Below are 26,975 nucleotides of genomic sequence, written 5' to 3' on the forward strand. Positions count from 1 at the left end.
AGACATCAGTCTAATGAGGTGATTTACAATGAGGGCTTTGGGACAGGCTATCACAGGAGGAACCGAAGATGAAAGATATTAGCCTGAACCTCTGGCAAGGACTGGAGACTAAAGATTGACCATGAGGACAGTGGATGATTAAGCCCCAAGAAACGCTCTGGACACCCAAGTTTCTGGGGACCTTCCCTACTGAGCCACACTGCTACATGCCAGAAGTCTGTGCCCAAGGCTTTGCTGGGAGATGACCCACCAATCAGAGGCTTCGTGTCTGGGTGCCACCCTGCTCATGCATCCACCCTTCGGCCAGGTCACCCTAAGGTGTTCTCTTTTTGCTCCAGAACTGTAATCTCAGTGCTTTCCTGAGTTCTGAGAGTCCTTCTAGCAATTACTCACTGAGGATGGTCATGGGGACCCTAACCTTACAGCTGGTGTCTGAAGAGAGGGCAGTCTTGAGGGGAACCATGCTCTGAACTGCAGTTTCCCAAACTCTGCACCTGCTGTGTGACCATCTTACCCGAATCTTCATCGTCTGCCCACCCTTTGCCAACCAGACTTTATCCCTTGTCCTCTCTCCTCATTCCTCACAAGTGTCAGGCAGGTTCCCCGCCGACCCCACTCCTCCCAGAACACTGGAAAGCTCCTTCCCCAGATATGTTAATGCCCTCCCTTATTCAAACGTCACCTCCGTGAGACATCCACTAGCCCCTCTCCCAGCACCCACTTCTTTTCCTGCTTTACTTTCTCCTCTCTGAACGACCCTGCTATCGCTACATCCGCCATAATGTTTATTCAGCTTATTCCAATTCTGTCTCCTCACTAGAACTTAACCCCGAAGAAGAAAGAGGTTTTGAACTTTGTTCCCTCCTGTCAACCCCAGGACCTCAAACAGCTCCTGGCACAGGCTGAGTGAGCAATAAATTCCTGTTGAATGAATGATCTCTCGTACCCTTTACAAGTACCTCTTAAAAAACAGGCCCCTCTATTCCCACTCTATCTCCCTGAAAGGCTAAGTCTGCAAAAACAGGAAAAGTGACCAAACTTGGCTGGAGACCACTGGTGAGGGAAGTCGAGTCGGCAAGACCCGAGGCCTCCAGGAGAGCGCCGGCCCTGGGGGAGGCAGCATGCCAGCCCCAGCCCTGACCCCTCCCTGCCGCCATGAGCTTGGCAGGCCCCTTCCCTTCCAGGCCGGAGCGGATGTCTGGAACTCTTAGGCGCTGAGCGCTGTGGGGCAGAGGTCCAGGCTGGAATGGGGTAGAGAGGGAAAGACATTTCTGCCATGACAGAGGAGTGGAGGGAAGACAAGACCTCTTCAGGCAGGATTGACTTTTATTCGAAGTCAGAAAACACCCTATTTGGGGCTTGTCTGTAATTTGTGACAGTTAAAAAAAAAAAAGAATGAAACCAGAACTAAAAAGGCCTGGGGAGGGGGTTAGGGCAGGGTAGTGGGTCCTGGTCAGGCCATGTAGGGGAAGTGGAGCAGCAGCCCCTCGTGGGGCTCCAGTTTCAGGTCCCCCAGCTTGAGAGAGGTGCCCTCCTGACGGCCTGGCTGGGTGCTGAGCAGCAGGTCAACCTTGGCCGGCAAGCGGGCGCTGGCAGCTCCCAATAGCGCAGGTTGACCCACGTCCCCAAAGTTGAGCACTACCAGGAAACGCTTGTTCTGGTCCCACTGGCGGACGTAGGCAAAGAGGTCAGACCCCGAGGTGAGCACGTGGAAGTCTCCGTGCAGCAGGGAGCGCTCCTTGCTCCGATGATTGCTCAGATGCCGGAACAAGGTGAGGAGGGAGCCCGGGTCTTCGTTCTGGCCCTGCGAACGATGAAGACACACAGCAGGAAGGGATGAAGAACTCCCCTGAGTTTCGACTCCCAAAGCCACCGGCCACCCTCTGCTGGCCAGGCCCTGCCCATCTGAAACCCTTACCTTCACCGTCATGTTGGAGAGCACGGATCCTGGGCTGTTGGGGAGGCTGGATTCATCCCACAGCATGACTGGGGCCTTCGCAGGCTGCAAAGCAGGGGAAACAGGACTTGGGAAAGGCCTGGGCCTGCTCTCGCCGTCCTGGGGCCACCACCGAGGCACAGCCTCCTGCTCTCACGCCTAACTGCTGCTGCGTGAGCAAGGCAGGCTCCCGCCTCGGGGCTCTGCACGAAGACCCTTCAGCCTGGAGGGCTCCTGTCGCAGACGGCCACACGCTAGCTCCCTCACCTGCCCCCGGTCTCTGCTCAGTTGTCTCATCGGGTTTTCTGTGGTCACTCAATATAAAATATACCCCCCAGACCCTCTTCTCGAGGCCCCTTCCCCTTTCTTTTGCGCAGCACTCATCAGCACCTGGCATCTTGATTACGCCTGCCGATTACCTAATTTCACTACCTCTCGTCTTTTCGTACACTGCTGTACCATCCGTGCTGGCACATAGGAATTACCCTATAAAACCTTGTGGAATGAATGAATGACCGATTCTATAAAGATCAACTCAAGCGTCAACCTCCAAGCCTGCTTCCCCGCTAAACTCTTGAGTTCCTGGAGGGCACAGAACCTAACCCAGAGTACCCAATGTCCAACGAGTGAGTGAATGAATGAGCGAGTGAGTGAAGGCTACCGTACTGAACACCTACCAGGTATCAGACCTTATATTTTAAAGTAAGCCACCATTTAATCTTAACTACTCTGTACAAGAAATACGGTATCACAGAAGAGACGACCAGGACTCAGACAAGTGACATAGCTTGCCAAAGCCACACACACAGCTACTGATGAGGTGATTAACTAGGACTCAAATAGAGCTCACCGCAAGGCTCAGGTCTGTCTGCCGACGGCCACAGAACCACTGTGATGGATGAACACAACCTCCCCACTGTGCGGGAGAGGCAGCGTGCAATACCTGTCCAGGAAGGGCTGCCTCCAGGCCAATCTCATCCCCATAGTTGAAAACCGGGGTCCCCGGCAGGGTGAAGAACAGCATCTGGTAGAGTCGGAGGAGGTGCACGGGCACGACGGACGTCAGGAGCCCCGCCTGAGACGACTGCAGGAAAGGACGCGCTGATGAGCCCCAAAGCCACTGCCCCCGTCTTCCAACACCCCTTTCCTCCAAAACGCCACCTGCCCCCTCCCCCACCACCATGGTACTCACACTCCAGCTGCACCAGTGACTGTCAGTTATGTTCAAATACTGGGTGACCAGGGATTTTATATGCTCCCCAGTGAAAATACGGTCTGACAGATAGGAGCTAGTTAACAACAGGTCCTTGGTGAATTTGAGTAGAATCAGGATCTGCTCAAGGGTGGAGAACCCAGTCCCTGCAATCAAGAGCCTGTGGAGAGAGAGTAGAGCAGGGGTCAAGGTTGGTACAGGGCAAGAAAGGGAGAATGGAGGTGAAGAGGTTCTCTGGACGAGGAAACAACCCCCTTCCTGGGGCCTAGCACTCCACCGAGAGGTTCCCACGGTGGAGTGGAGCTGGGGACCAGGGGTCTGGCACTCACTTATCTCCACTGACGCTCCCGGTGATGTTCTGCCACTCGGCCAAGAATGAAGGTGCGTTCTAGAAGACAAGATGGAGAACACTACCAGGACCTGGAGAGTTTCTCATCCAGAGTCTGCCTCTCACACATGAAGGGAACTTACCATCAGAGTCTCCACATCCCGAACCTGGAACCCATCCACGCCAGCCTGCAGCCAAAAACTCAGAGCATTCTACAAGGAGGCGGGCAAGAGGACAGAGAAGATATTAACAGTCGGACGTAGAGGCTCCAGAAATTCTAGCCCACTCACTTCCCGGGGACCTTGGAAGAGTCACTCTAACGAGAGCCTTGAATGGTCTTACTTTCTCACTTCTATTATAAAGGTTTAGCCCTTGGTCCCCTCCCATTCTAACCTATCATTGATTCTCTTAGTGCTACAGCATTTCACATCTCTCTCCTCCACCATGGCAAATCCCATGGCTTCACCTCTGACAACCAGAGAAAAGGCCCATAGCGTCATTCAATACTTAGCATGTGCGGAATGATGGTCTACCCACTTTAGAGCTGAAGAATCTCAGGGAAGCAAGGAAGCATGCCCAAGACCACAGCAGAAGAGACAGGACCTAAAATGCTAGTTGAGATCCCAAGACAAGCTATTGACTCCTTTCCCAGTGTCCTGAAGAGGGTGTGGGGGCGGTGAGCAAGAACCAAGCCAAGGATGAGTGATTTTCAAAGCATAGCCCCAGGGCAGTTAAAGCAGCAGCTGACAAGAGCCAGCTCTGCAGAGCAGGCCCAGACCTGAAGCCCTGGCATTTGAGGGGCACAGAACGTGGAATCCCACTTCCACTGCATACATTTTTCCCTTTTTCTCTGTGTTCCGTGTGCTCTCTCCTCTCATCTCCATTTTCATCTGAGGCTACCACTCCTTATGCCATTATCGTCTGAAAACGTCCCTTATCAACAACTTTTAAAGGGTGTCCCAGCAATTCGCTAACTGATGACCTGGCTGACCCCATGGGTCCTACTGAAATGCTGAGAGTACAGAATCCCTCAGAATCGGGGCTGCCAGTCTACAGCCATGCCACCCTGAAGAAGCTGGATCCCGTCTGATCTTGGAAGCTAAGCAGGGTCAGGCCTGGTTAGTACTTGGATGGGAGACCACCTAGGAAGACCAGGTATTGTGGGCATAAAAAATAAAATAAATAAATAAGAGATTGTAAGCTGACAAAGTCCTTGCAATCTGTGAGGTCAACCAAGGGTTGCCTCGCCTAAAAAAAAAAAATTAGGGCTGCCAGCAAAGTGTCGGGGTCTGCCTCCATTTTTTGTTCTGCCTGCTCTGAACTGGTTGGTGCCCTAGAACCCAGGCACGGGAGCTGGGGTGACATTCAAAGCCCCAGTCCCAGCCTGCTGGGTATAGAGTTTGAGCCCATACCTTCAGGGAAGTCAGATTAGAGGAAAAAAAAGACTACTTGGGACCTCAAATCTTAGCCAGGCACATTGAGCCATCTGAACTTTAACGTCCTCATTTACAGACTGGGGACAATGATAGGGACCTTGTGTGAGTCTGCAGGAGATTAGAAAAACTATATAAAACCCTGGGCGTAGGCCCAGACACACAGGAAGACCCCAACGCTTACAATTTCAGACTGGGCTCCATTCCGAGACACATCAGACGAGAACTGGGAAACCAGTCAGGACACAGGATTCCCACGGGGAAAGGGTTTCCGCTCTCAAAAGGAAGAAACCCCAAACCCAGACTGACATCTGAGAAGCTCCCTTCCTGACACAGTCGTCATCCATGTCGGGGAAAAAAGAAAAATGAGTGGAAAGGAACGAGCAGAAACAGGGGTGCACTGCTGGCTTATATGGGACCATGCCTGCTTGGCTCCAAGGCGCAAGGGTGCCTCGGTTGGAGGGGCCAACTCAGCCTCAGCACACTTACCTTCATCTTGGCCGCCACAGTGTCAACCTGACTGGGGAGGAACCACAAGTTCTGGCCCCTGTAGTTCGGAGTGAGGTCCAGAACGACCCGTATGCCTAGAACAATTTAGAGGCAGTCGTGAGAAAGGCTTCGGGGTGAAGGGGAAGGAGGACATCAACAAATACAAGTCCGTAGAGTGTTTTCTTTGTATTACTTGGTACAACGCTTAGCTTTGAACCCTGGCAAAGCTCATTCCACTGAAACAGATGTGAGCAAGGAGGGGCCTTAAGACCTTATAGGGCAGAAGGCATGTAGTGTTGTAGAGAAGGCTGAGCTTTGGGGCACTGGGCTCCCCACCCCCAAAAAACGAACCCTTTTAAAGTAAGACAAGATTTTAAGTAGATTTGTTTTCCTCAAAAAGATCTACTCTTTTCATGAAGGTTTAAAAACCTCTGATTTCGTAAAACCCTACATTTTGCAAGTAAGGACACTGAAGCCCAGAAGTAAAGTGACTACATAGCCTATGAGAAGGTCTCTAAACCACCTGACAAATCCATTTCAGGCTGGATTTCTACCTGCCTCCTTTATTCCTACCCTAGGAAAACCCTAAACCAGAGTAAACCAGACAATAATCCGATCCTGCCTTTCCTCTGGCCAGAAGGCCAAGCCCTTCCTCGCTCCTTCCTCGCCAACTCCAGGGCACCTACTCTTTTTCTTGGCCGATTGCAGGAGACTGTAAAAATCTTCTTTTGTGCCAAAAATGGGATCAATCTGTTCCAAGTCGGTCCCATTGACGTCATCCTTCTGGTTCTTGTGAATCGGGCCCAGCACTAAGCCTTTCACCTTCAGGGTACCCAGGTGACCGAGACGCTCCTTCAGGCCTGAGTGGGGAAGAGGGGTAAAGTGAGGCCGGCCTGCGAGGAATCGCTCCTATTCGTTCCTCTCTCCGGGACTGAGGGCTGGGGCGGGGTGTAGGTAAGGCTGGATCGTGAGACTCAGAGGAGCTGATGTAAGGGGCCTAACGCGTTGCTTCAGAAACCGGCTTCAACTGGCTTGAGGCGCCGCAGGAGGAAGATCCCGAGTCAGCTAAGCTCGTGAAAGAGAGAGGGGCGGGGGATCTTCAAAGACAGGAAGGAGGGCCTACGTCCCCGGGAGCGGCCGCCGGGACTGGGTGGGGTGGAGAACCGTCCGAGTGAACCTGGGGACCGGGTCAAAGCCAGCGACCAGTTAAAAGGAGGGGCGCGAGGCGTGGGGGTGGGGATGCACGGCGCTCACCAGCTAGGTTGCCCGCGTCGCGGCCCAGGAAGGCCTGAAGGTCGCCGATGCGGTAGAGGGCGCCCTTGTTCCACCAGCTTTGGGTCGGCAGCTCGCGGCAGCGCGGTGCCCGCACGATGATGACCACGGCGCCCGCCAGCATGCCGAGCCAGCCGAGCCAGAAGAGCAGCAGCAGCACCCAGCGGGTGCGCACCCAGCCAGGGTTGCCCGCCACCTTCAGCAGCTCCTCTTTAGACAGGCCCGTGAACTTGGCCGCCGCCTCCGCTTCGTCGTCTGCCACCTTGATCTTCACCAGACCGTTCTTCTCGGTGCCGCCCGCCATGACCCCGGCCACGGCTGCCCCCGGCGCCGCGTTCATAGGCTGCTTCTCGGGCTCCAGCTCGTTCAGCTCCACTTCCTTCATGTCCCCTTCAGTGTCCTGGCTCATGGTGCCTGCGGAACCGACAACACGACGCAGTCTACAGTCGAGCTATGGCTGGACGCCTGCCCCGACTTCCCGGCCCCGGGACGATCTCGCTGCTTGTATGACTCCGTGCAGCTCCGCGACCGCGTCTGCGGCGGGGCGGGCGGCTCTCGGGAAGCTGGCAGGGGAGCCCCGCCCCCGCCCGCCCCTTAAAGTGGAACCCGCAGGATTGTTCTTTCTGGGACCGTTGGGGCGGGGAGTGGAGAGGGGGGAATAGTGTCCGGAACAGGCCTCCGACTGCAGCGTGGTCCAATTCCACATTTCGAACCCGTCTACCCGTAATTTTCCTTCCAGCTGGACGCTAAGAAGGCTGAGCACGGAGCCACCTTTAGGTCAGCGGAGTCTGATTTGTCCCGCCCCGGGTCCCCGCTGGTCCCTCCCGCCACCGGAAAGTGGACGGAAAGGGGACATCCAGCACCGCGAGGGTCCTGAGGCCCCTCTTCGCCCACTCAGGAAGCTGGTGGCAACGCCGGACACCATCCTCCATTTGCCCCTGGCCCAGGACTCAGGGCCTGCCTAGTCTGCCCAACTTTGTAAGGCCGCTTGGGGCTCAGAGCCACCCAAATTCAGCTTCCACCCTCTCCCCACCAGACCGTGTCTTCTCAGGCCTCTGGGACTTAGCAGGAGACCTCCGCTTTCCCGCAGGGCTTCTTCCCACTCGTCCCTCAAGACTCAGCTTGAATTTAGTTCAATTAATTCATCAGGCAGCAACTATTTATGGAACGCCCACTATAATACTTTGCTTTATTAACTTCATTGAATTAACTCTAATCCAATCTCCTCCATGATGCTTTCCGATGAATCTGTTTGGACAGGAGAGTTGCTGACTCCACCCGCAGTTTCTGGCGCCAGGATGTCGGGCAGCTAGGAATTCCACACCAGAAGAGACTGATAAGCAACCTCTGGGCTCTAGCAAACATTCCAGGGCTGGGGCCCAGTGAGAGGCATCCACCTTTGTCTACAACAGATCAGAGAAGATGCCGTGGTGAGGCTCTTCCCCCACCTTGCAGGGCCTCCCACAGGTTACCCCAGTCTCCCTAGGGTGCCAGGGCTCCCTTACCCTCCCCATCACTTCACTATGCTAGTCTTTGGAGCCAGCTGGTACTGCAGAGATCTTTAGACGACCCCTCACTTCCCACCACAGCGGTCCTTGAATTCAGAGTAAGTGGGGCAGACACAAGGTTCACAGCGAAGACCGAAGACCGCTGGACAGCAACACCGTGAGGTACCAACACTCTCAGGAACTTCTTGTTCCTGAGCAGTGCCAGCTGGGTTATTTTCAGAGAGGAGCTGAAGGAAATAAGTGCTTTCTCTCACCTGGGCTGGAAGCCAAGATGGCTGTGTATTTGGAAGAAAGCAGAAGCCAAGATCTGAAGAAACAGAAGACAAGAAGGGGTGCCAGAGGAGAGCCAAGAGTGTGAAAGGCTCATCCTCTGCCATCCTGTTCTTCATGCCAAAGCCCGTACCCCACCTCACCCTGGGAAAAACGGAACCAGCTCCTAGAGGGAGGCAGGAAAGTGGGTAAAGGTCAGAGTTCAGGCCACTGCCCAATGATGATCCAAATGATGATAAGAAGTCCAAGGTGACCCAGGCATGCGGATAAGTGCCAACCAGAGGTTCTGCACAGGCTTCATCCCCAACATGAAAGCTCAAGGTTGAGAACTGTGGGGTCAGAAGCTCTACTTGAGATGATCCAACATAACATTGCAAGGAACACAGTACCTCACCTGCAGTCCCCATGGCTCCAGACAGATAAAGCCAATCCCTCTGCATGGGATAAGGAAGCTAACAACTTACGCCCCGCTTTATCAACCAGCACACCTGCCACGGGGACTACCCTCCAGCCACATCAGCCTTCAAACACCTGCCAGCCTCACGACAGTGGCTCGTCAGGTCTCCGCATCTTCGTTCATGCCATTCCCTGTTTTGCCCTTCCTGTTTGTCCACTCTGCCTCATAAGCTCCTAGTCATTCACGACCCAGCTCAAATGACAGCTTTTCTCAACTCAATGGAAAAAATTACTTTTCATCCACTGTGCACCTACTTCTGCTACAATTCATGCCCCCTTTGTTAAATTTGTTTGAGTGTCTGTTTGCATTTCAAGACAAGTGGCAGGGGATTTGTGCTATTTGTCAATGGGCCCGCCTGCTCAGAGGTAGCATATAGCAGGCACTTGTTTGGTAAATGAGTGGATGAACTATATTAATCCGATCCAAATATTTCCCTTCTTAGAAAAGTAGCATGTGAAGATAAAAGGATAAAAGTTAAAAGGAATTTAAACGATATCAAGATGAAGTTATCAAGATGAAGCTGTTTATGTGGGAAAACAAACCAAGACTTGCGACTAACTGTTCCACCAAAATAAAAAAGTACAAAGTACTAAGTCTGGGGGAAGCAGAGGACAGAGGGCAGAAGGTAGCTTGCAAGTCTCAGATACATTGTAAAGTATATTGATAAATATAAAACTTAATATTTACTATAGGAATACAAAGTATATAATTTGTCAAAAAAGATTTAGCCTTCAAGAGAAGCAGAGACAATGCTAAGGAAAAAAAGCAGTTTGACAGTCCAGAGGCCAAAAAGGACCACATGAGGCCACCAGTCCTCAGTACTTCACATCCAGGCAGGCAGACGGGGGTGAACCCTGAAATGCAGACAGCCGAGTGTACCAAGATAGTTCTTTCCAACCCACTATTGCAAAAAATTCCTGTCACATGTTCCCCAACAGCTGCGGATTACTTGATCTTGGCCAAAAGATAAGGCCGTTATTCCCCACCCCACCCCCGCCACCTCTCAATGTGTCAAAAGAGAGATTTCCAAGACAGAACTAGAAACTTAGGAGACTGTCTCTGTCCTCCAGATTCTGCAACTCTGCCAAAGCCGGGGCTTCACATTCCAAAGATCTAGGGAAAAAAAGACACCCCGGCTCTGCCTCTACAATACCTGTCAGCCTTGAGCAGTTTAGCCATTTGAAAAATGGATGATGGCTGAAGTTAAGGAACTGAGCATTTGGGAGTCTAGGTACAGCTGAGATAAAAGCAGAGAAAAAAAAAAAAAGAAAGGAAAAAAAAAAGAAAGCAGAGGAGGCTGACCCTGACCAAAGGGATTGACTTGGCAGCTGTTCTTTGAAAAACATGTTGAGATATTATTTGTTATTATAAACTCTGCAGGAGTTATTTGTTATTATAAACTCTGCTCTCGTTGTCTTAGGGAAGGGTGAGGAATGTAAGGGGAATAATAGCCAGAAAGAGTAAAGGAAGTGGAACTAAGGCCATCTCTTAAAAGAGAAATAAATGCACCACCTGAAACATATCTGGTACTCAGATAAATTGGACACAGGCATCCAAGATGGCTAAATGCGACCAGAGCTTTCCAACAGTATGATTCTGAAGACACCTAATGAGAAGTTGGGGTCTTAGATTTCAACATGTGCTTCCTGAACTTGAAGTCTCCCTTCATCCCCCTGGCTGCAAGTAATTCGGTATTTGAATAGCCCCACCTACATCTGCCCCTGCTCCAACCTATTCTTTTCTGGTCAATTATAGAGAAAGTCTTATTAGGGCCTTCCTATAGAGAAGTAGATGACGGACTATATTTTTTAAATATTTTTTATATTCAATAAGGTGAAAGAGGGGTATAAAACATTAAGAAAACATTTAGGGACAATTATGGAGTAATAGAAACCTGAATTTGAAATAATCACTTGGCAACTAAAGTGATTCATTTCAATACCAAATCTAAAACTATTTGGACTGTAGAGAAATTAAAGACAAATTAAAAAAAAAAACAAAACGAAATACATCACTAATACTCCGTTTCAAAATAGAAATTGTAACCCTAACAAAATAGAAAATGTAACACTAGCTAGAATGTAACCAATCTGAAAACAAAACTTCCCTGAACGAGACACACTACTAGGAAAAGGGCTAAAGAATTACACTGTAACTTTACCATCACCCCATTTTTACAAGCTTTTTTGTTTTTTTTTTTTTTTTTTTGACAATCATAGGTCCCCCCAGCACACCTTTCCAGAGAGACTGCAATGCCAGGCTGCGATACTGTGACATAAGAAATAGAGATGCTCCTCAACTTACGATGGGGTTACATCCCAAGAAATCCATCATAAGTTCAAAATATCCTGAGTCGAACATGCATTTAATACGCCTACGCTACCAAACATCATAATTTAGCCTAGCCCTTCTACTGAATTCTTGCCACTTTCACATCATTTAAAGTCGAAAAATCATAAGCTAAACCATTGTAATTTGGTGACTGTCTGCATATACATTTGGTTTTCATCTCTGTTTCCTGACAGAAGTGCTACTAGAACTCTTGTGATTTCCTAAGCAATAGAGATGATGGGAGCATCTTTTGTTCTAATATTTAGTCTCAGTCCCCAGTTCTGGACACAAAAACTTCTAAGACCCCTGGAATCTTTAGAGTGTTAAGTGTCATTTTGTATGTTAATGAGGTGACGGGTGGCGATGAGGAGAGCCTAGATAGCTCCAGGATAGGAGCTGGTCACCAGAGGAACAACCAATGATTAGGTTAGAACTCTCAGCCCCGCCCCTGGACCTCCGGAGAGGGGAGGAGGCTGGAGATTGAATTAATCTTCTATGGCCAGGGACTGTGCCTGAGTAATGGCACCTCCGTAAAAGCCCCAAATGACAAGGTGGGAAGAGCCTCCAGGTTAGTGAACACACATCCATGTGCCAGGAAGATACATGCCCAAGTCCATGGGGTCAGAAGCTCCTTTGTTTGGAACTCTTTCAGGCCTCGTCCCATGTGCCTCTTCGTCTGGAGGTTCATTTGCAGCCTTTAAACATCCTTTATAATAAACTGGTAATAAATAGTAAATAAAGTGTTACCCTGAGTTCTATGACCTGCTATAGCAAATTCGAACCTGAAGAGGGGGCTGTGGGAACCTTGATTTGTAGCCAACTCAGATAAAAGTGTGGGTAACCAGGGAGACCCACTACTTGAGATTGGAGTCTGAAGTGGAGGGTGAGGGGTGCAGTCTGTAGAACTGAGCCCTTACTTAACCTCTGGGGTCCGTGAAAACTCCAGGTAGTTTCAGAATTGAATTAAATTGCAGGACATCTATTTGGTGTCTGCACAAAACTGGAGAATTGCTTGGTGTGGAAAACCCACACAGAAGCATTCTGAGCAGAAAACATCATGATCAGCTTCTTCTCACAGACTTTTGGTTGACTACACTCAAATCTAGAAATGTTATTTAAGAAAGCTTCTTCTTATTCATTACGCTGAACAGAGAAGTTACAAAATGTCTGTGGAAATGCAGACATTTAGAAAGACATTATGAAATAGCAGAAATCTAGATTCTGACTATCACTCTTCCATGAAAACGGTAAGTAATCTTGAAGAAAAATGTGTGCTATTAAAGATGTTGACTTAAAACTTAGAAATTAAAGAAAAATGGACCTTATAGTGAGTTTGGAAAGTCCTCTTTCATTCCCAAATTAGAAAGCAGCATTAGAATGGAGTCACTATATAGCAAGTTTCTTTAAAATAGCAATATCAGTAATTTATGAAACACTTTTATAGATAACTAACATTTGATTTAGGAAAAAAATTGAGACCTAAATGTCTTTCTCTACTTCCAGGAAATAAAATTCTGTACAGAAAAATCAAACTGACTCTGCAAATTATTAGAATAAGAGTTTAATAAAATACTAGATCACAAAACAATATACAAAAACAATTCTGTTCTGTCCACCAGTAGCAAATAACTAGAAAAAAATTTTTAAGTTGCCGTTTACACTAGCAACAAAAACTGAGATCTAAGATTAACTCTAATGGTAAATAGATAACTTCTTTGTGAAAGAAAGGATTTTATTGTACAGAAATACATTCACGCAAAAAAATACTGAGTACCTGTCATGTGCCAGGCACTGTTCTATGAGCTGGGACATAGCAAGGAAAAAGTCCCCGCTCTCATGGAGCTTAACTCCACTGAGTAGAAGAGAGACAATAAAAGAATAAATACACAAACATGTATGTCGAATGCTATGAAAAGATAGACTAGGATAAGGAAACTATTCCTGGAAGGCATCTCTGATGAAGTGACAGTTGAGCAGACAACGAAGGAGGTGAGGGAACAAAGGAGCTTTCTAAAAGAAAGTTTTCCAGGTGAAGGAATACCAAGTGTAAAGACCGAAAGGAGAATATCATGTATTCATGAATAGAAAGACTCGATATCATAAAGAAATGAATGCTCCCAAAGCAATCTATAAATCCACTGCGATTCCAATACAAATCCTAGTATGTATTCTTGGGAGCTTTATAAGATGATCTTGTGCAAGAGAAAAGGGCCAAGAATAGTAAAGATATATTTTTAAGACAAATCCTATCATATACCAAGCATGATATATTGCTAAAGTAATAATTATAGCATGCTAAAGGAACAAATGGACTAATGGAACAAAATATGAAGCCTAAAAGTAACCCATGCATGTTTGTAACCTTGATATATGCAGAGGTAATATAATCAGCAGAGGAAGGATTTAACTATTCGCCAAATGGTTCTAGATAAAATAGAATGAGATCACTAAAATTAGAACACCAAACACAAAAACATATTCCAAGTGACTAAAAGACCTAAATATGAAAATCAAATATTTAAAATTTTTGGAAGAAAATAAGGATATCTTTCTGATTTCAAGGTAGAGAAAGTTCTTAAGCCACGAAAGCACAAACCATTTAAAAAATTGATAAATTCTACAATATTAAGAGAGAAAAATTGACATGGATAATAAACTAGTGGTTACCAAAGGGTAGGGAGGAGGTAGATGGAATAAAAGGGGTCAAATATGTGGTGACAGAAAGAAATCTAACTATGGGAAATGAATGCACAAAGTGAATATACATATATATATGTATATATATATATATATATACACACACATATACATATATATGTATGGCTTACTGTTAAATTGTACATCTGAAACTTGCTAGATTTTATTAACCAATGTCACCATAATAAAAATTAAAATTAAAAATTAAATAAATAAAAGAGAAAAATCTGTGTATCACAAGAAACCATAACAAACTAAAAAGACAAGCCACAAATGTTAGAAGATATAGAATCTGAAACTAATAAAACAAAGAGAGTCTTGATAAAAAAAAATATGTATATAAAATATGACTAAAAATCAGTAAGGAAAAGACCAACGACCCAGTAAGGAAAAAAATTTACGGAATAGAAACCGTCAATTCACTAAAATAGGATACACAATAAAATGGCTAGTGAACTCTTGAAAGAGTACATAGCCATATTAGTAATCGGGAAAATGCAAATTAAAATCTTAACAAAGTAACCATTTCATCAGATCGGCAACATTAAAACATCTGGCTAAACCAAGTGATGACAAGGATATGAAATCACATGAGTGGCAACATAAGTGGGTACAATCGCTCTGGGTGAGCAAGGTGCAACAGCCTGAGGAACTGAAAACACTCATAGCTATGACCCAGCAATGTCACTACTAGATTCATACCCCAGGGAAACTCACACACATGGACAAAGCAACATGCAAAAGATTTCACTGCAGCACTGGCTATTGTAGTAAAGATTTGGAAATCTGAAAAAGGACCTATCGCTAGCGGACAAAATAATTTGTGGAAAGTTTCTAAAGAGAGGACTACGAATGACTGAACCTTAAAGATGGGCAAAACATGTCAAAAATATAACGCTAAAGAAAAAGGGGAAATAGTAGATTCACCTTCAGATTTTTCCCCCAAAGTGAAAGATGCCGTAGACTGCCAACCGTCTGCATTTTAACTGACATCTATCCCAAAAGGCAAAACCACACCCTTGGTGAATGAAGGTCCTGCAATATCGGGTTAATTTATGGAATGGATGGAGCAAGCGCCTATTCAATCTCCCTATGCCCAAAATCTATGGGATAAAGTGTCCTCAGGATGATAAGTTGTGAAATGTTAAATTCTAAGAACAAAGAGCATTCTTGACCTTGGGCCAAAAACCAAACAACCTACAATTAAGATTCCTGGCAGGCCTGGCTTCCATAAATTTCACTCAAGGCTACAAAAACAGCCTGAAAGCTGTTCCTTATAAAATTCTACATTTCGACTCTCCCCAAAACCAGTCTAATCCTTCCCTGAGAGAGCTTCCCAATGGGACATTCCTCCGCAGTTCAGGAAATAAAGACAATCTGTTCTCAAACCGAATTTGTGCTGTAGAGGTGGTGTCCTACTCCCAGCTCCCAGCAGAGCATTGCTCATTTGCATATCCCGGCTCCTCCACTAACAGAGGCAGTGCTTCTTGCGACCAGAAGGGGGCAGAGCGACTCCTTGAGCAAAACGCCCGAAATGTGGCTTCCATCCTCAGATTTCTGTTAGAGGAAGCTGTCTTCAGATCAAAGGTACTTTCTCCAACAACCTCTCCAGGAGTTTACCATATGGCATAAGACAGGCAACCAATGAATTATAGTGACCTGCCTTGTTCTACATAATGGGAACAAAATAGTAAATTATACAGACAGATTTCTGACCTCAGGGAGGTTATGCAGGAAAGAGGTCCAGGAGAGCAAGGATGGGAACAGAATGGAGATATTGAAACTGAAAAAGGAAACTGGGCCTTGTTGGTTCTGTCAATAGGTACAGGCTTTAACCTAAGCGCAAAGGAGGCTCGACGAGGATTGTGAGCTGAGATCATATTTTTTGTTTAGAAAGATCACTCTGGCTGTAACGTAGAGAATGGATTAGACATGGGTAAAGTCGGAGCCAGGGAACTAGCAGAAATCCAGGGGTGAATGGCTTGAACGAGAGTACTGAGACAGGAAAGAGCAGCCGATGACCCCCAGAAGCTGGCCCGGCACCCACCCCTAGGCCTTACTGCTCTCATGGAGAACAGAATTTCACCGAAAATCAGCATCAAGACAACGCCCCTCTGCGATTATGACAGAGCAAGACGAAACAAGACCATTCCATGATCATGTCTAAACACAGATCAAGACATGAACGCTGTCCAAATCAATCACAGAATTCCAAACACCTCCCTGTCCTGGCTAATATGAGTCACTGCTGCTGCTTCACCAATTATAGCTTCAGCCTATAATTGTCCAAATCCTGCAAGTTCTAACACCGGCTTACTAAGACACCCCATGGTTCCCCACGTGCTCTTTCTCGCTCTAACAAGTGACAAATCCATCTTGCTCCCATGCAAGGATGTTCCTGGTAGTCTTTAGCTGGACACCGCTCACAGCATGGTGGCAGTGGGGCAATGACCACATTTCTAGCTTAGGCAATTGAGTAAAAGACGTCACAGTGGAGAAGGAACAGATTTGTAGGGAAAGATGACGAGTTTGGTTTCGGACTCGTTGAGCTGAGATGTTTATGGGCCACGCCTGTGAGATTGTCTGGCGGACAGCTAGGTACATGGATCGGCAGTTCAGAAGATCCTCGGTTGAAATGGAGTTCGGGAGACGGCAGAATATACATGGTAAGTGAAGCCAGGGAACTAGCAGAAATCCAGGGGTGAATGGCTTGAACACTGAGCCGAACACTGCACTCCAAGTTTTGCAGTGGAGAAATGAAAGCAGTTCATTGGTGGGGTGCCAAGCCCGGAGACCTGGGAGCTAGCGCTCAAAATCCAAACTCCCTGATTTTTTTGTTTTGTTTTGTTTGTTTTTTCTCTTTTAAATTTTCTTTCTTTATTTTTTTTCCCTGAGGGTTTTTAATCGAATGTTTTTAAAGGCAAAGATTGAAGATGAGCGGTTAAGGGTCCTCGACAAAGCTGATTGGTTAGTTCTTGTGTAAGCGTCAGCGGTTTTCCTTGTCTCGTTCATTTAGTTCCTGATGTCACCTTGTCCAGTGCCTTCGTCATTGTGGTCAGGTGACCTAACTGGGTGGAAGAACCAAGAATCTGCAAGACATCTCATGATCGTACATCAATGACATTATCTTTAAAGAAAAGGCAGAAACTCAATGTTTTGTAACCATTGTTACTATTTAAGCTATCACCCGCCAAAGAAAGAAGCACTGAACAAAACAGACCAAAGGACTTGGCCTTCATCAGAAAGCATAAGGTGAACCAGGATTCAAATCCAGGCAGTTTGGGCTCTATCCACTCTCTTAACACAATGACTTGGGACAAAAAAAATTTGAACTTCTATTTATGTTGCACCTTTTAAAAAAATTTCCTTTCCAAATAATTGATAATGTTCAAAGAGTATAATTTACTTTAAAAATCTCATAGATTAAGGATATTCTAATGATTTTCTTAAATGATAGGGAGTATAATCAAAAAGAGTTGCTGAGCACTACCCTATTCTGCCAGTACATGAACAATTACTAAATAATCACTGGTCATTGAAATAATAAACATGCTTGATAGCCTAGTCCTGAATAGCTTCATATGATTTATATTACCTCTCACGAGTCTATAATCAAATCTTCTACTAATCGATCGAATTGTCATTTATCATGCTCATTTCTCTAAAAGACCTATAACTCCAGCAAAGCTATAGCTAACATATTTCTTGTTTAACAACTAAATATCCCTAAAGGATAACACCATTCCTAGAGATACTGCAATGCATGGAGCAGACAGATCAAGCTCCTGTTGCATTTTCCTGTTCCAAAAATCAATGTAATATATTGTCCTCAGATAGAGGACATACCAGATATCAAACTGATGAGAACAGATGTTATACTCGATCTTAGCCACAAGGTCAAGAATTGATATTACCTGTATCAACTCCTCACCATACCTTCCTGTCACACACTGTCCTCATTCAGATCCACAGACACAGTGTGTAAGCCTGTCTTTACAATCTTCAACATCCTCATCTCCCCAGAGACCAGGCTAATCCTCCCCAGTGTCGTATTTCTCTACGACCCAGGAAATTCTGTTATCAAATTGGGCTTTTTTCGTCACTGAGGTTACTATTTCCCCCGTTCCCCACAAAGCACTGGTCGTTTGCCTCAACCGCTCCATTAAGCGAAGCAGTGCCTCTTGCTGCCAGATGGGGGCAGGGTTGCTCCGTGAGCAAACCCGCCAGACCTAAAAGTAGCTCATTTGATGAGTAATCAATGAATTAAGGCTGGGAAAAAAATCATTCAAAATTGTATAGAGATAAACTAATATATATTGAGTTCTATTTTGTGTCATATATTCTGTTAGGCAACAGGGATACAGTGATGGTTTACAGAGACATGACCTCAGGGAGTTTAAGGTGCTGTAGAGGCTGTAACGGCAGGGTGGAAGAGGCTTGGAAAGGGAGTGGTAGTAAGGAAATTGGCAAAGGTAGTAAGGAAATTGGCAGGCAGGGTGGAAGAGGCTTGGAAAGGGAGTGGTAGTAAGGAAATTGGCAAAGAAAGCAGGGTTTTAACTTTAGCCTAAAGACTATGGAGGAGCACTGAAGGACTATGAGCTGAGACGTGACACTTGACCAAATTTTTTATTTGGCAGGATGTCTGGCTGCAAGATGAAGAAAGGATGAGAAGGAAGGAAACCAGAGTCAGGGAGCCAGGGTAAGACTGCTGTAAACACTTCGGGGTGGACGTGGTTCCATAGTGTGGCGGTGAGCACGTCTGCTTTACACGCAGAAAGTCCTGAGTTTGTGCCTCGGTGTGAGTCACAGTCCATAGTCTACGGCCATGCCACCCTGAGCAAGCCCGATGTCTGATCTCAGAAGCTAAGCAAGATAGGGTATGGTTAGTACTTGGATGAAAGATCACCTTTGAAGACCAGGTGCTGTAGGCATAAATAATAAAAAAATAAATAAAAACTTCGGGGTGATCTCTAACTGCCAAGAATAGTGGCTTTTTGGGGGGTGGGGGGATATTAGAAAGATTTTTATGTACGGGCCTTGCTAAGGACTATTACCCTGAGAGTAGAGTGTCAAGAAGCCCTGGAACACTGCTCTAACTTCAGAGAAGGGGGTGGGCGCTCACACGGGCAGAGGAGAAAGCGCAAGTACGTCTGGTGCATTAGACGTTTCAATTCGGGTTCATACAGTTCAAAGATGAATAGTTTTGCATAAAATGGAAAGAATGTATAGAAAAGGTAGGTTGAGGTGCCATACCTCTTGGTGTCAGGTAGTTTTAATTAGGATCTGGAAACAAATTACTTCAAAACTCTTTGATGTGATTTTTTTTTTTTAATTAGGCTGTAAAAAGAGCTGGCATTATTATCTATAATCACTGATCTTTAGTGTTGAAACTGTAGCGGATATATCATCCCCCATGGTTTGTGCCTTAGTAAGAAAGCTTAGGAAAGGGCAGTGTTCTCTCTTGCTTACTGATTAAGTCAGAGAAGCTGAAACACTGTTTCTTCTCAGTGCTTACCCCTTTTGCCTCCCTTGGTAGCTTCCAAAAAGAGCATCCAGTTTTTGACATTGCCCCTTTCTAGTGGATTCTATGTCACTCCACAGAGATTGCAAACTCACCGTCACGGCCACCTTTGGCTCACGGGCATATTTTGATCGATTCATAGAATGTTCTTAAAATTCAAAGTTAGACACTAACAATTAAAAGGAGCAAAGAAACATACAATTCTGGATTTCTGGATTCTCTTGTTCAGATTTTTTACACAGAGACAATACTCTAGCAAAGCAACAGTTGGAGCTAAGAAAGGGCTGCCTAGGTTCGCCAGAGGCCCCACCCAGTTTGTATCGCTTATCTACATTACTTACACTTTTGTAGGTATGTGAGTTGGAGACCCCTGACTTAAACCTTTCCCTTCCCATTTGCACTGCCATTACACTTGTTAGTACAGAATCCGCTTAACCTGTTGCCTAAACTACTGTGACAATCTAATTAATGTCCAATTTATCACCTCCCTGCTCAAAAAGTTTCACTGGCTTTTTTCTATCTACAGTTCAAATTATTTAGCTTTGCGCACCAGGCCCTCATCTGGTCTTTCCCGGGAAATCATTTCCAGTTTTATATTCTACTTTAACCCACCTTTCCTGAATTATATCCATACACTTCCTTTCTTTTCCAGCTCCAAGCCTGTGCTCAAACTGTTTACTCCAGAAAGCATTTCTAATTCCCATTCCCACATACCATCTCCCTAACCCAGTCTGCCTACTCTGGGATTTCTAGATTTCCCATAGTTTATCTGTTCTATTTTCTACACGTTTTGTTATAACTTTTCAATCATGTACTTGACCTAGAAATAGTTATTGAGTAAATGAATTTATTCCAGTTCATAATAACTTTGTACAAACTGGAATTCTGTCAATATTGTGTATAGTGTCACTTGTTATGTTCCCCTGGGACACATGAAACAATATTGCCCCCAAAGACGTAAAAATTGGTTCTTGGTTGGAGAAGAGTGGTCATGGGAGGGCAGGAAAATCTTAGATATGAAAAAGTTTTCTGGTTCTCCAAAGGGCCACAGTACTCAAGCAGATATACAGTATATCAGCGGTATTAAAAATTCTTGCGGGGGAGGGATTAGAGGAGGAAATGTCTCTTTAACACTCCTTGGAGGGGGAGACAACAATGAAAAAAGATTGAGGAACAGTACCCAGGGATTTGTTTCCTGTGTATTTGCTTGCTCGCCTATTGCCTTGAGAACAGTGAGTGATGATATCAGTAAAGCACAATCAGAACGCCTGGCTCCAGACAGAATCGGACTGCCTGGATTTTCACCTTGGCTCTGAAATTTCTTAGCCAGGTAACACCAAGAAGTTACTTAACCTCTCTAGGTGTCAGGTTCCTCATTTATAACATCATCCTAATATCTTCCTCCTAGAGTTGTAGGTTAAGTGAGTTCATACAGAATAGCACATACAAAGAGCTTAGTATATGTTTATAAAACTTGCAGGTGCACGAGGTGTTTACCATAAACGACTGATGAATGAATGCTGGCTGGTCTCAGCAACCAGTCTGTATAGGTGACTGGGACCACCTTGGCAATTAGGCGGGACTTGCAGGTGGCTCTGCAAGAGCTCTTTACACCTGGGCCCCTCATCTACAAAATGGGGGTAGTTATTGTAGAATGAATCGATTCACGTAGTGCGCTTAAAACGGTGCTCCTTATGTTAGCCTTGCTACAAGCCAAGATCCCGGGGAAATCAGACCGGAGAGCCGGGCATTAGTGGCTAGTCAGGAAAAATCAGACCCTGTCATAAGACTCAGGTGGAGCACCTAGCGCCTGATTCACCTCCCCAAAGGTCTCCATGCAAGGGACCCCCAACTGAGCCCTGCCCAGGCCCGGCCTCAATAAGACGTGCTTGAGTGCTGCCATAAGGCGCATGCGCGCCTTTTTCGCGCCGCCGGGGGCGGGCACTCCGCGCCCGCCTCCTTAGGAAATCTCTACCCACAATTCCCCAGGCTCGCACGCGCTCTCTTCGTACGCGTGCGCCGACCGCAGTCCCGCCCCCAAATCCCGTGGGCCTTTGCGCAGCAGTATTTAAGTGTCTCATTGTGCGCTTTCGGTCTCGTTTGACCGCTGCTTGTCGTGAGTTCTTTTATTGTGGGCCGAGGTATGGCTTGTACCTATTTCATTGGTCGGGGGGTGGGGGAATTTGACCATGGCCTACAGGCCTCGAAGCTGCTGCAGGGCTTTGTAAAGGACAAAATGGCGGTGGCGGGTGGTGCTGGCGGCCTCTGTGATGAGAACCTTCATCACAGACCTGTGCTGAATTTTGTGAGGATAAGAAACTCTGATGAGACTGGCCTTGCACTGCCGATGCAGTCGTTGCTCTGGAAAACAGCGTTTGCGAAATACCCGGCGCTGACGTAATGTTCTCGTCCGCAGGGTTCAGGCGCAGTTTTACACGCTAAAGAACCGAAAAAAGCCCTCTTGTTACGGTGAGTGCTTAAGACCTTCCATCACCACTACTAATAGTCGAGTGTGTGGAAGTCCTATGGAATGTGCTACGGGGATGATTTTCAGAATTGAACTCTCTCTTTCTGATGGATTAGTGGAGAAAACATAAAAATTCTGAGTAGCACCATGCGCAGCAAATGTTTGGGTTTTTCAGAGGTGTTAAGGCATTAACATGAAATAGGCTGCAAGGTATAAAACTAAGTGAAGGGTGCTCTTTTATTTCAGACGTGCTTCAATTTAAAAGAAATTATAGTTTGGAAGATGGGTCAAGACTTATCCCCGTGGAAATCAAACATTACAATGATGCTCCAGGTGTGTATACAGTGTTTTATGCAATTATGGGTAGGGGCACAGTGTCTGGATGGGGTGTCAAATTGGGCTCGCCACTCTGTGATGAATATAAAATGACAAGCATATGACTGAACTTAAAAGTGATGTCATCTTATTACTGAGAAGTGGGCCAAGAGTACTCAAGGGTCTTCAAATCGTTATCAGCAGGTACATAAAATGCCTCTTTTCTGTCTCTAGCATCTTATCACCAATCCTGAGGAATTCGGCTGCCTCCCAGGGTGACGACAGGTAATTGTTTAAATGGGGGATTGTGTGCCTCTCTCCAGTGTTCCCCACAACCAAGAGGGCAAACGGCCAGTGGAGCAGTGTTGTCTTTTTGCTCCTTCCAGCTTGTTTCTCTTGGAATGATTTTCCTGGGGAGGGAGAGAACCCAGCAGCACAGCTGGTTTTTGAGAGGGTGTGCTTATCCCTCACCTACATGCCACTGTCAGATGATTTGAATTGTTAAAACTGATGCCCTGTGAGGTATGACAGTTAATAGCATGTTAGAGTTCTGATGGCAGTTTCTTTTAATGGATAAATCTTATTCCATCCCAGTATTTTTAAATAATCATTTGCTCCTCATTCACAGGTTGTCTTGATGATGATACATTCATCTATCTTAATGGTGAGTTGCTTCTAATACTGTGGTAAATTAACATACATGTGAACCCATTATCCAAAGGATAAGTTATCATGGGGCTTTTTGGTTTCCAGAGCCCTGACTGACTCATACAGATTTCTGGTTCCTCTTATTCCTTGTAGTGATGTTTCTTAATCTCTCTTCTTTCTTAGATGCCCATTGATCTGCCCAGGGTTGAACTTGTGGAAAGCCTTGTAAGTGGTGAGTACTTATAACTTGGTTGTAGCTTGCCCCAGAGTATAGTGCCAGTGAGGAGAGCAAATATCCTGTCTTAACCCAGTTCTAGCCCCAGAGCCAGTAATGGTGAACCCACTGAGGTTAGCTGGGAGAGAGGATGAGAATTTGTTCCATAAGGAACTGTCTGAGGTACAACAAATGGCTGAAGATGCATTTGCTTAGTTTTTCTTAGCCCATCCATCTGTTAACCGTAGCCAGAACAGCTTTGGCTGTTTGAGATATTTTACTAATTACATGCTCTCATTTAGGAGCAGTTTGTTCCTGTGTGCTACTGAAAAGCTTCCAGAGTTGAAAGGTTAGTTGATTAATGTCTGGCTCATGCCACCAAGTAGTCAGTTTCTATGATGAATCAAACTAGCTCACTATGACATACATAATGAAAACATTTGAACACCTGAGAAACTGGGGAAGATAGTGGGTGGGGGGCGTACCTTGTGTAAGGAACTTGGAACTTTTATCACCCACAGCTTTCTTTCCCTAGGTTTTATTACCAGTAACCTGCTTGTCCACTCAAAGGTGAGTGGTTTCCACATGTGTTAGCACACAGCATGCTGGGGAGAAACATGCCTTTTTAGGCTCATTTATGATGACTTACATGGAATCTCGTTCGGCTGATGACTTGCTGTTGAGACTCGGAAATCTGATTTTCTAGAAACTGCGGTGGGAACAACTAATGCAGGAAGTGAGCATAATAAATAAGCCTTGCTGACTCAGTCTTGTTTGTTTTAGGTCCAGCACCTTCTCTGGAGCCCAAGAATGATTTGAGGTAAATCCCTTTGCAACACTTTCAATCTATGGCTGCTATATAAAAATTTTCAGTTTTTATGTATGGCTTTTTGACCTGGATACCTGTGCAAAGACATGAACCCATTGGCTTAATCCAGAGTTTGTCTCAGACCATTCCTGAATGACTCACCAGTGATGAGTTCAATACCGCCCCAGTCTGATCACTGTGACTGAAAGGTATTTTCTGAGCTGTGAGCTTGCCTTGGAGTGAAAAGTGACAACGGGAAATTGAGTAGGCTTTACAGCCAATAGGAAGTTCTTTGGACTAGTTGATGGTTCCTGTAATATGTGTGTGTTAAAACCTACACAGCCCATACCAGGCGTGCCTTTCCCCCAGGAACAGGGACTCCTAGGGCTGGTTAAGAGACTAGTTCCCGTTCTTTTGCAGGGAAAATGTAAGCCATATTTCTGCTCCACTCCAGTCTGAAGTTAGAGGTGAGTAAACTTAAATGCAAGGTGTGGGCCAAGCTAAAATATCCCAGTGAGGAGACATTCACACGTCTTACCTCTTGTCTTTGTCCCAGAGCCTGTAAAGGTGAACCCACTGGGGCTGGCTGGGGGAGAAGAGGAAAGTTTGTTCCAGAAGGAACTGTCTGAGGGATCATAAGTATTTTTAAACATGGGAAAGGGAGGATTAAATCACCTATTAAAATATTGTATCTCCCCCCCACCAGGTCTAAAGAAAGAACAAAGTATGTTTAATGGTAAGTATCTGCTCACATATTGGTGATTATTATTTAATATAGACATAATAGCTTAAACAGAAAAGCCACCTAGAGGTGTAAATTGATTTAGAGGTTAGCCCCTAATAAATCATAGTGAATTTTCTTTCCCATGTAATAAGAACTTTTCTTTTTCTCTACAGGAATTTAACTTCTGGAGGACATCAAAAGGAATTTTCAAGTCATTTCTTGTACAAACTAGCAGTTCAGATTAGCATATGATCATATGTCTTTGTAAATAAAATGGTTTTTTAATCTTCACTGTGATTCATGTGTATGAGTGGGTCTAGCTGTTCACCAAAATAGTTGGTAACTTCCAGGTTATCTTGCAGTATACAATTGGCATCAAACATGTATCTTGATCTTCGTGCACCATTACGTCTGAGCAGAAAATGTGCAAATGGCTACTTGAGAGTTTAGTTTCCAAATGGGTTGCGTGTCCCCACACAAACCCAATGTTTTCAGTTCTGTTCATGCGGCCCTGGGCAAGCTGGCTTTGGGGACGAAGAGGGCAGTGGCACAGTGCATGGGGGAGGGGTTGGTGCGAGGGGGAGGGTGGATGTGTATGGTTAGGTCAGTGATTCTCAGTCTAAAGCAGCCCTGTGGTTTTCTAAACCTGGAGGCCGAAATCTGCATGGTTAATGTATACATTACTCCCCACCCCACCCCCATGCAATTTTGGTGTAAGGTCTCAGATGATCACACTGAAACATTTCTCAAACATTTGACAGGATGGATACCAAATGGTGATGCATTAAGGGATTCCCACCTACTTTAACATTTACACACATATTGCTTAGTCATCTGGGGGGTTGGTTCCAAAATCCAAGAAGGCTCAATTCCTTTATATAAGATGTGTATATATATATATATATATATATATATATATAACCTATGCACACTTAGCTTTGCATCTCTAGATTACTTAATGCCTAATACAATGTAAATACTGTATAAGTAGTATTGTTCGAGGAATGACGTCTGTATTCAGAACAGATAGAACCATCGTAGACCTAACTACATAGTACATGTCAGTAACATTTTACTTCCATCTGCAATTGGTATAATCCAAGGATGTGGTGGGCCAACTATGCATTTAGTGTCAACTATAGTACAAGAAAGGCAACTGAAAAGACTTCGGTGGTAGCCACGCAGATGTGAGTTTTCAGTAATACAGCCACTAGAACTGGAGGGTTAGTCCTGAAAGATCAAGAAAAGACCCATGCCAGGACATGGGGCCATCAGCATTTAAAGATGGGTCAGGAACCTGCAGAATTGGTAACGGGGAGAGAACATGCCCAACGTGGGATGAATGGTGCGTCAAAGCTACAAAGAGGTCAGAACTAAGACAAAATGACGGCAAGCAGGTGTGTTGAGCTTTAGCTACAGACCACTGTGTATTCTCCTCCTGCCCTGTCACCGCCCCTGAGAGGAATGTGCCAGAAGCATCCTCAGAGGAAACAGTCAAGGAAAAGAAGCAAATTGCCCATTTTCACAGAAAATAGGGGAGGAAGGTCAGTCGCCAAAGTCCCAGGGGCTTAACCATCAGAGCAGGCTGTTCTAGGAGTTGATGCTGCAACTCAAACCCAGATCCAGGAAAAGTAGCAAGAAAGTGATGGTGCCAAAGCTAGACCGAGGCTGGCACAGGCGCCGGGCAGGATCCGCTGGAAGTGTGTGGTAGACAATGAAGCCTTGAACGCTTCTTTTGGCAAATGAGGAATTTAAGGCCTAAATGGCTACCTGGGCTAAGAAATTTTAAAAAGGTGAAATGAACAATATGGAGAAAAGGGAGAAGCGCCAGAATGAGACCTGGCTTTTCACTGTCCATCTGGACGCTGATGACAGGACTGCGGCATCTCTAGCCTGGACTTCCCTGAACTCCAAGTGCAGCCAAGCACCTTTGACCAACCCACCTGTTATCCAGTCAGCCATTCAGACCTTTGATTCCCTGTCCCGTCCATCACGTCTGCTGCTAGTCTTCCCACCTCAGTTAGTGGTAACAGCACCAAGATGCTCCATCCCAAACCCAGCAATATGCTCACCAAAAGAACCAAGGCCTTGCCCTTGCCTTTGGGTTACATTTGAGAAGAGGGAGAGGCAAAATAAGACAGCCAGCAAATAAGATTATTTGCAATAGCACAGTGGATCTCAACCCAGGGGGATTATGGCTCCCAGGAGACATTTAGCCAGGGCCCTCTTGGACAGCTCTTAGAAGGGCCTGCCACAAGGCCCCTAGGAACTTTGGATTCTGTTCCTCCACTCAGCGTGGCCTCTTCTTAGGTGTTGGGACACCTTCAGTCAGATTTTCTATCTG

At 45.8% G+C, this 26,975-nt stretch overlaps 1 protein-coding gene, 1 long non-coding RNA gene, 8 other non-coding genes and 2 pseudogenes across 12 annotated transcripts; 10 read left to right on the forward strand and 2 right to left on the reverse strand.

Annotated features, from left to right (window-relative positions):
• Positions 1 to 1,306: 1,306 nt before the first annotated feature.
• Positions 1,307 to 7,137, reverse strand: SLC3A2 (solute carrier family 3 member 2). Its single transcript, XM_039860126.1, has 9 exons — positions 6,654 to 7,137; positions 6,086 to 6,259; positions 5,400 to 5,494; positions 3,621 to 3,689; positions 3,479 to 3,537; positions 3,129 to 3,309; positions 2,880 to 3,020; positions 1,919 to 2,002; positions 1,307 to 1,804 (listed from the first exon to the last, which is right to left on the reverse strand). The coding sequence occupies exons 1-9, from the start codon at positions 7,078 to 7,080 to the stop codon at positions 1,454 to 1,456; spliced, it is 1,581 nt and encodes a 526-aa protein (XP_039716060.1). The 5' UTR covers positions 7,081 to 7,137; the 3' UTR covers positions 1,307 to 1,453.
• Positions 4,526 to 4,644, forward strand: LOC120600925 (uncharacterized; annotated as a pseudogene).
• A 10,525-nt stretch (positions 7,138 to 17,662) lies between the features above and the next one.
• On the reverse strand, positions 17,663 to 17,843 carry LOC120600886 (uncharacterized; annotated as a pseudogene).
• A 3,650-nt stretch (positions 17,844 to 21,493) lies between these two features.
• On the forward strand, positions 21,494 to 24,928 carry LOC120600684 (uncharacterized). Of its 3 annotated transcripts, XR_005652261.1 has the most exons (12): positions 21,522 to 21,596; positions 21,872 to 21,924; positions 22,169 to 22,255; positions 22,472 to 22,522; positions 22,866 to 22,901; positions 23,069 to 23,117; positions 23,402 to 23,448; positions 23,635 to 23,669; positions 23,883 to 23,919; positions 24,328 to 24,374; positions 24,614 to 24,643; positions 24,805 to 24,928. It is a non-coding gene; the product is annotated as an uncharacterized LOC120600684 (long non-coding RNA). The 3 variants fall into 3 exon arrangements; XR_005652262.1 differs by having other exon boundaries at positions 21,494 to 21,571; positions 24,328 to 24,643; XR_005652260.1 differs by having other exon boundaries at positions 21,520 to 21,596; positions 24,328 to 24,643.
• On the forward strand, positions 21,991 to 22,066 carry LOC120600891 (small nucleolar RNA SNORD26). The gene has a single exon (XR_005652307.1). It is a non-coding gene; the product is annotated as a small nucleolar RNA SNORD26 (small nucleolar RNA).
• On the forward strand, positions 22,329 to 22,400 carry LOC120600890 (small nucleolar RNA SNORD27). Its single transcript, XR_005652306.1, has one exon. It is a non-coding gene; the product is annotated as a small nucleolar RNA SNORD27 (small nucleolar RNA).
• LOC120600889 (small nucleolar RNA SNORD28) lies at positions 22,721 to 22,796 on the forward strand. Its single transcript, XR_005652305.1, has one exon. It is a non-coding gene; the product is annotated as a small nucleolar RNA SNORD28 (small nucleolar RNA).
• LOC120600895 (small nucleolar RNA SNORD22) lies at positions 23,160 to 23,286 on the forward strand. The gene has a single exon (XR_005652311.1). It is a non-coding gene; the product is annotated as a small nucleolar RNA SNORD22 (small nucleolar RNA).
• On the forward strand, positions 23,490 to 23,556 carry LOC120600888 (small nucleolar RNA SNORD29). Its single transcript, XR_005652304.1, has one exon. It is a non-coding gene; the product is annotated as a small nucleolar RNA SNORD29 (small nucleolar RNA).
• On the forward strand, positions 23,733 to 23,802 carry LOC120600892 (small nucleolar RNA SNORD30). The gene has a single exon (XR_005652308.1). It is a non-coding gene; the product is annotated as a small nucleolar RNA SNORD30 (small nucleolar RNA).
• LOC120600893 (small nucleolar RNA SNORD31) lies at positions 24,065 to 24,133 on the forward strand. Its single transcript, XR_005652309.1, has one exon. It is a non-coding gene; the product is annotated as a small nucleolar RNA SNORD31 (small nucleolar RNA).
• LOC120600894 (small nucleolar RNA SNORD22) lies at positions 24,416 to 24,541 on the forward strand. Its single transcript, XR_005652310.1, has one exon. It is a non-coding gene; the product is annotated as a small nucleolar RNA SNORD22 (small nucleolar RNA).
• Positions 24,929 to 26,975: the final 2,047 nt, after the last annotated feature.

The sequence above is a fragment of the Pteropus medius genome, unplaced genomic scaffold (assembly GCF_902729225.1).
Source record: "Pteropus medius unplaced genomic scaffold, Ma_sr-lr_union100, whole genome shotgun sequence".
Classification (NCBI taxonomy): Eukaryota; Metazoa; Chordata; class Mammalia; order Chiroptera; family Pteropodidae; genus Pteropus; species Pteropus medius.

Bases quoted from the DNA above. Each gene is read 5' to 3' on its own strand.
- SLC3A2 (XM_039860126.1), bottom strand. From the start codon at position 7,080: ATGAGCCAGGACACTGAAGGGGACATGAAGGAAGTGGAGCTGAACGAG. The intron at 6,260-6,653 runs GTGAGCGCCGTG...TTCCCCACTCAG, and splicing joins CGACGCGGGCAACCTAGCTG to GCCTGAAGGAGCGTCTCGGT. The intron at 5,495-6,085 runs GTAGGTGCCCTG...AAATTGTTCTAG, and splicing joins GCAATCGGCCAAGAAAAAGA to GCATACGGGTCGTTCTGGAC.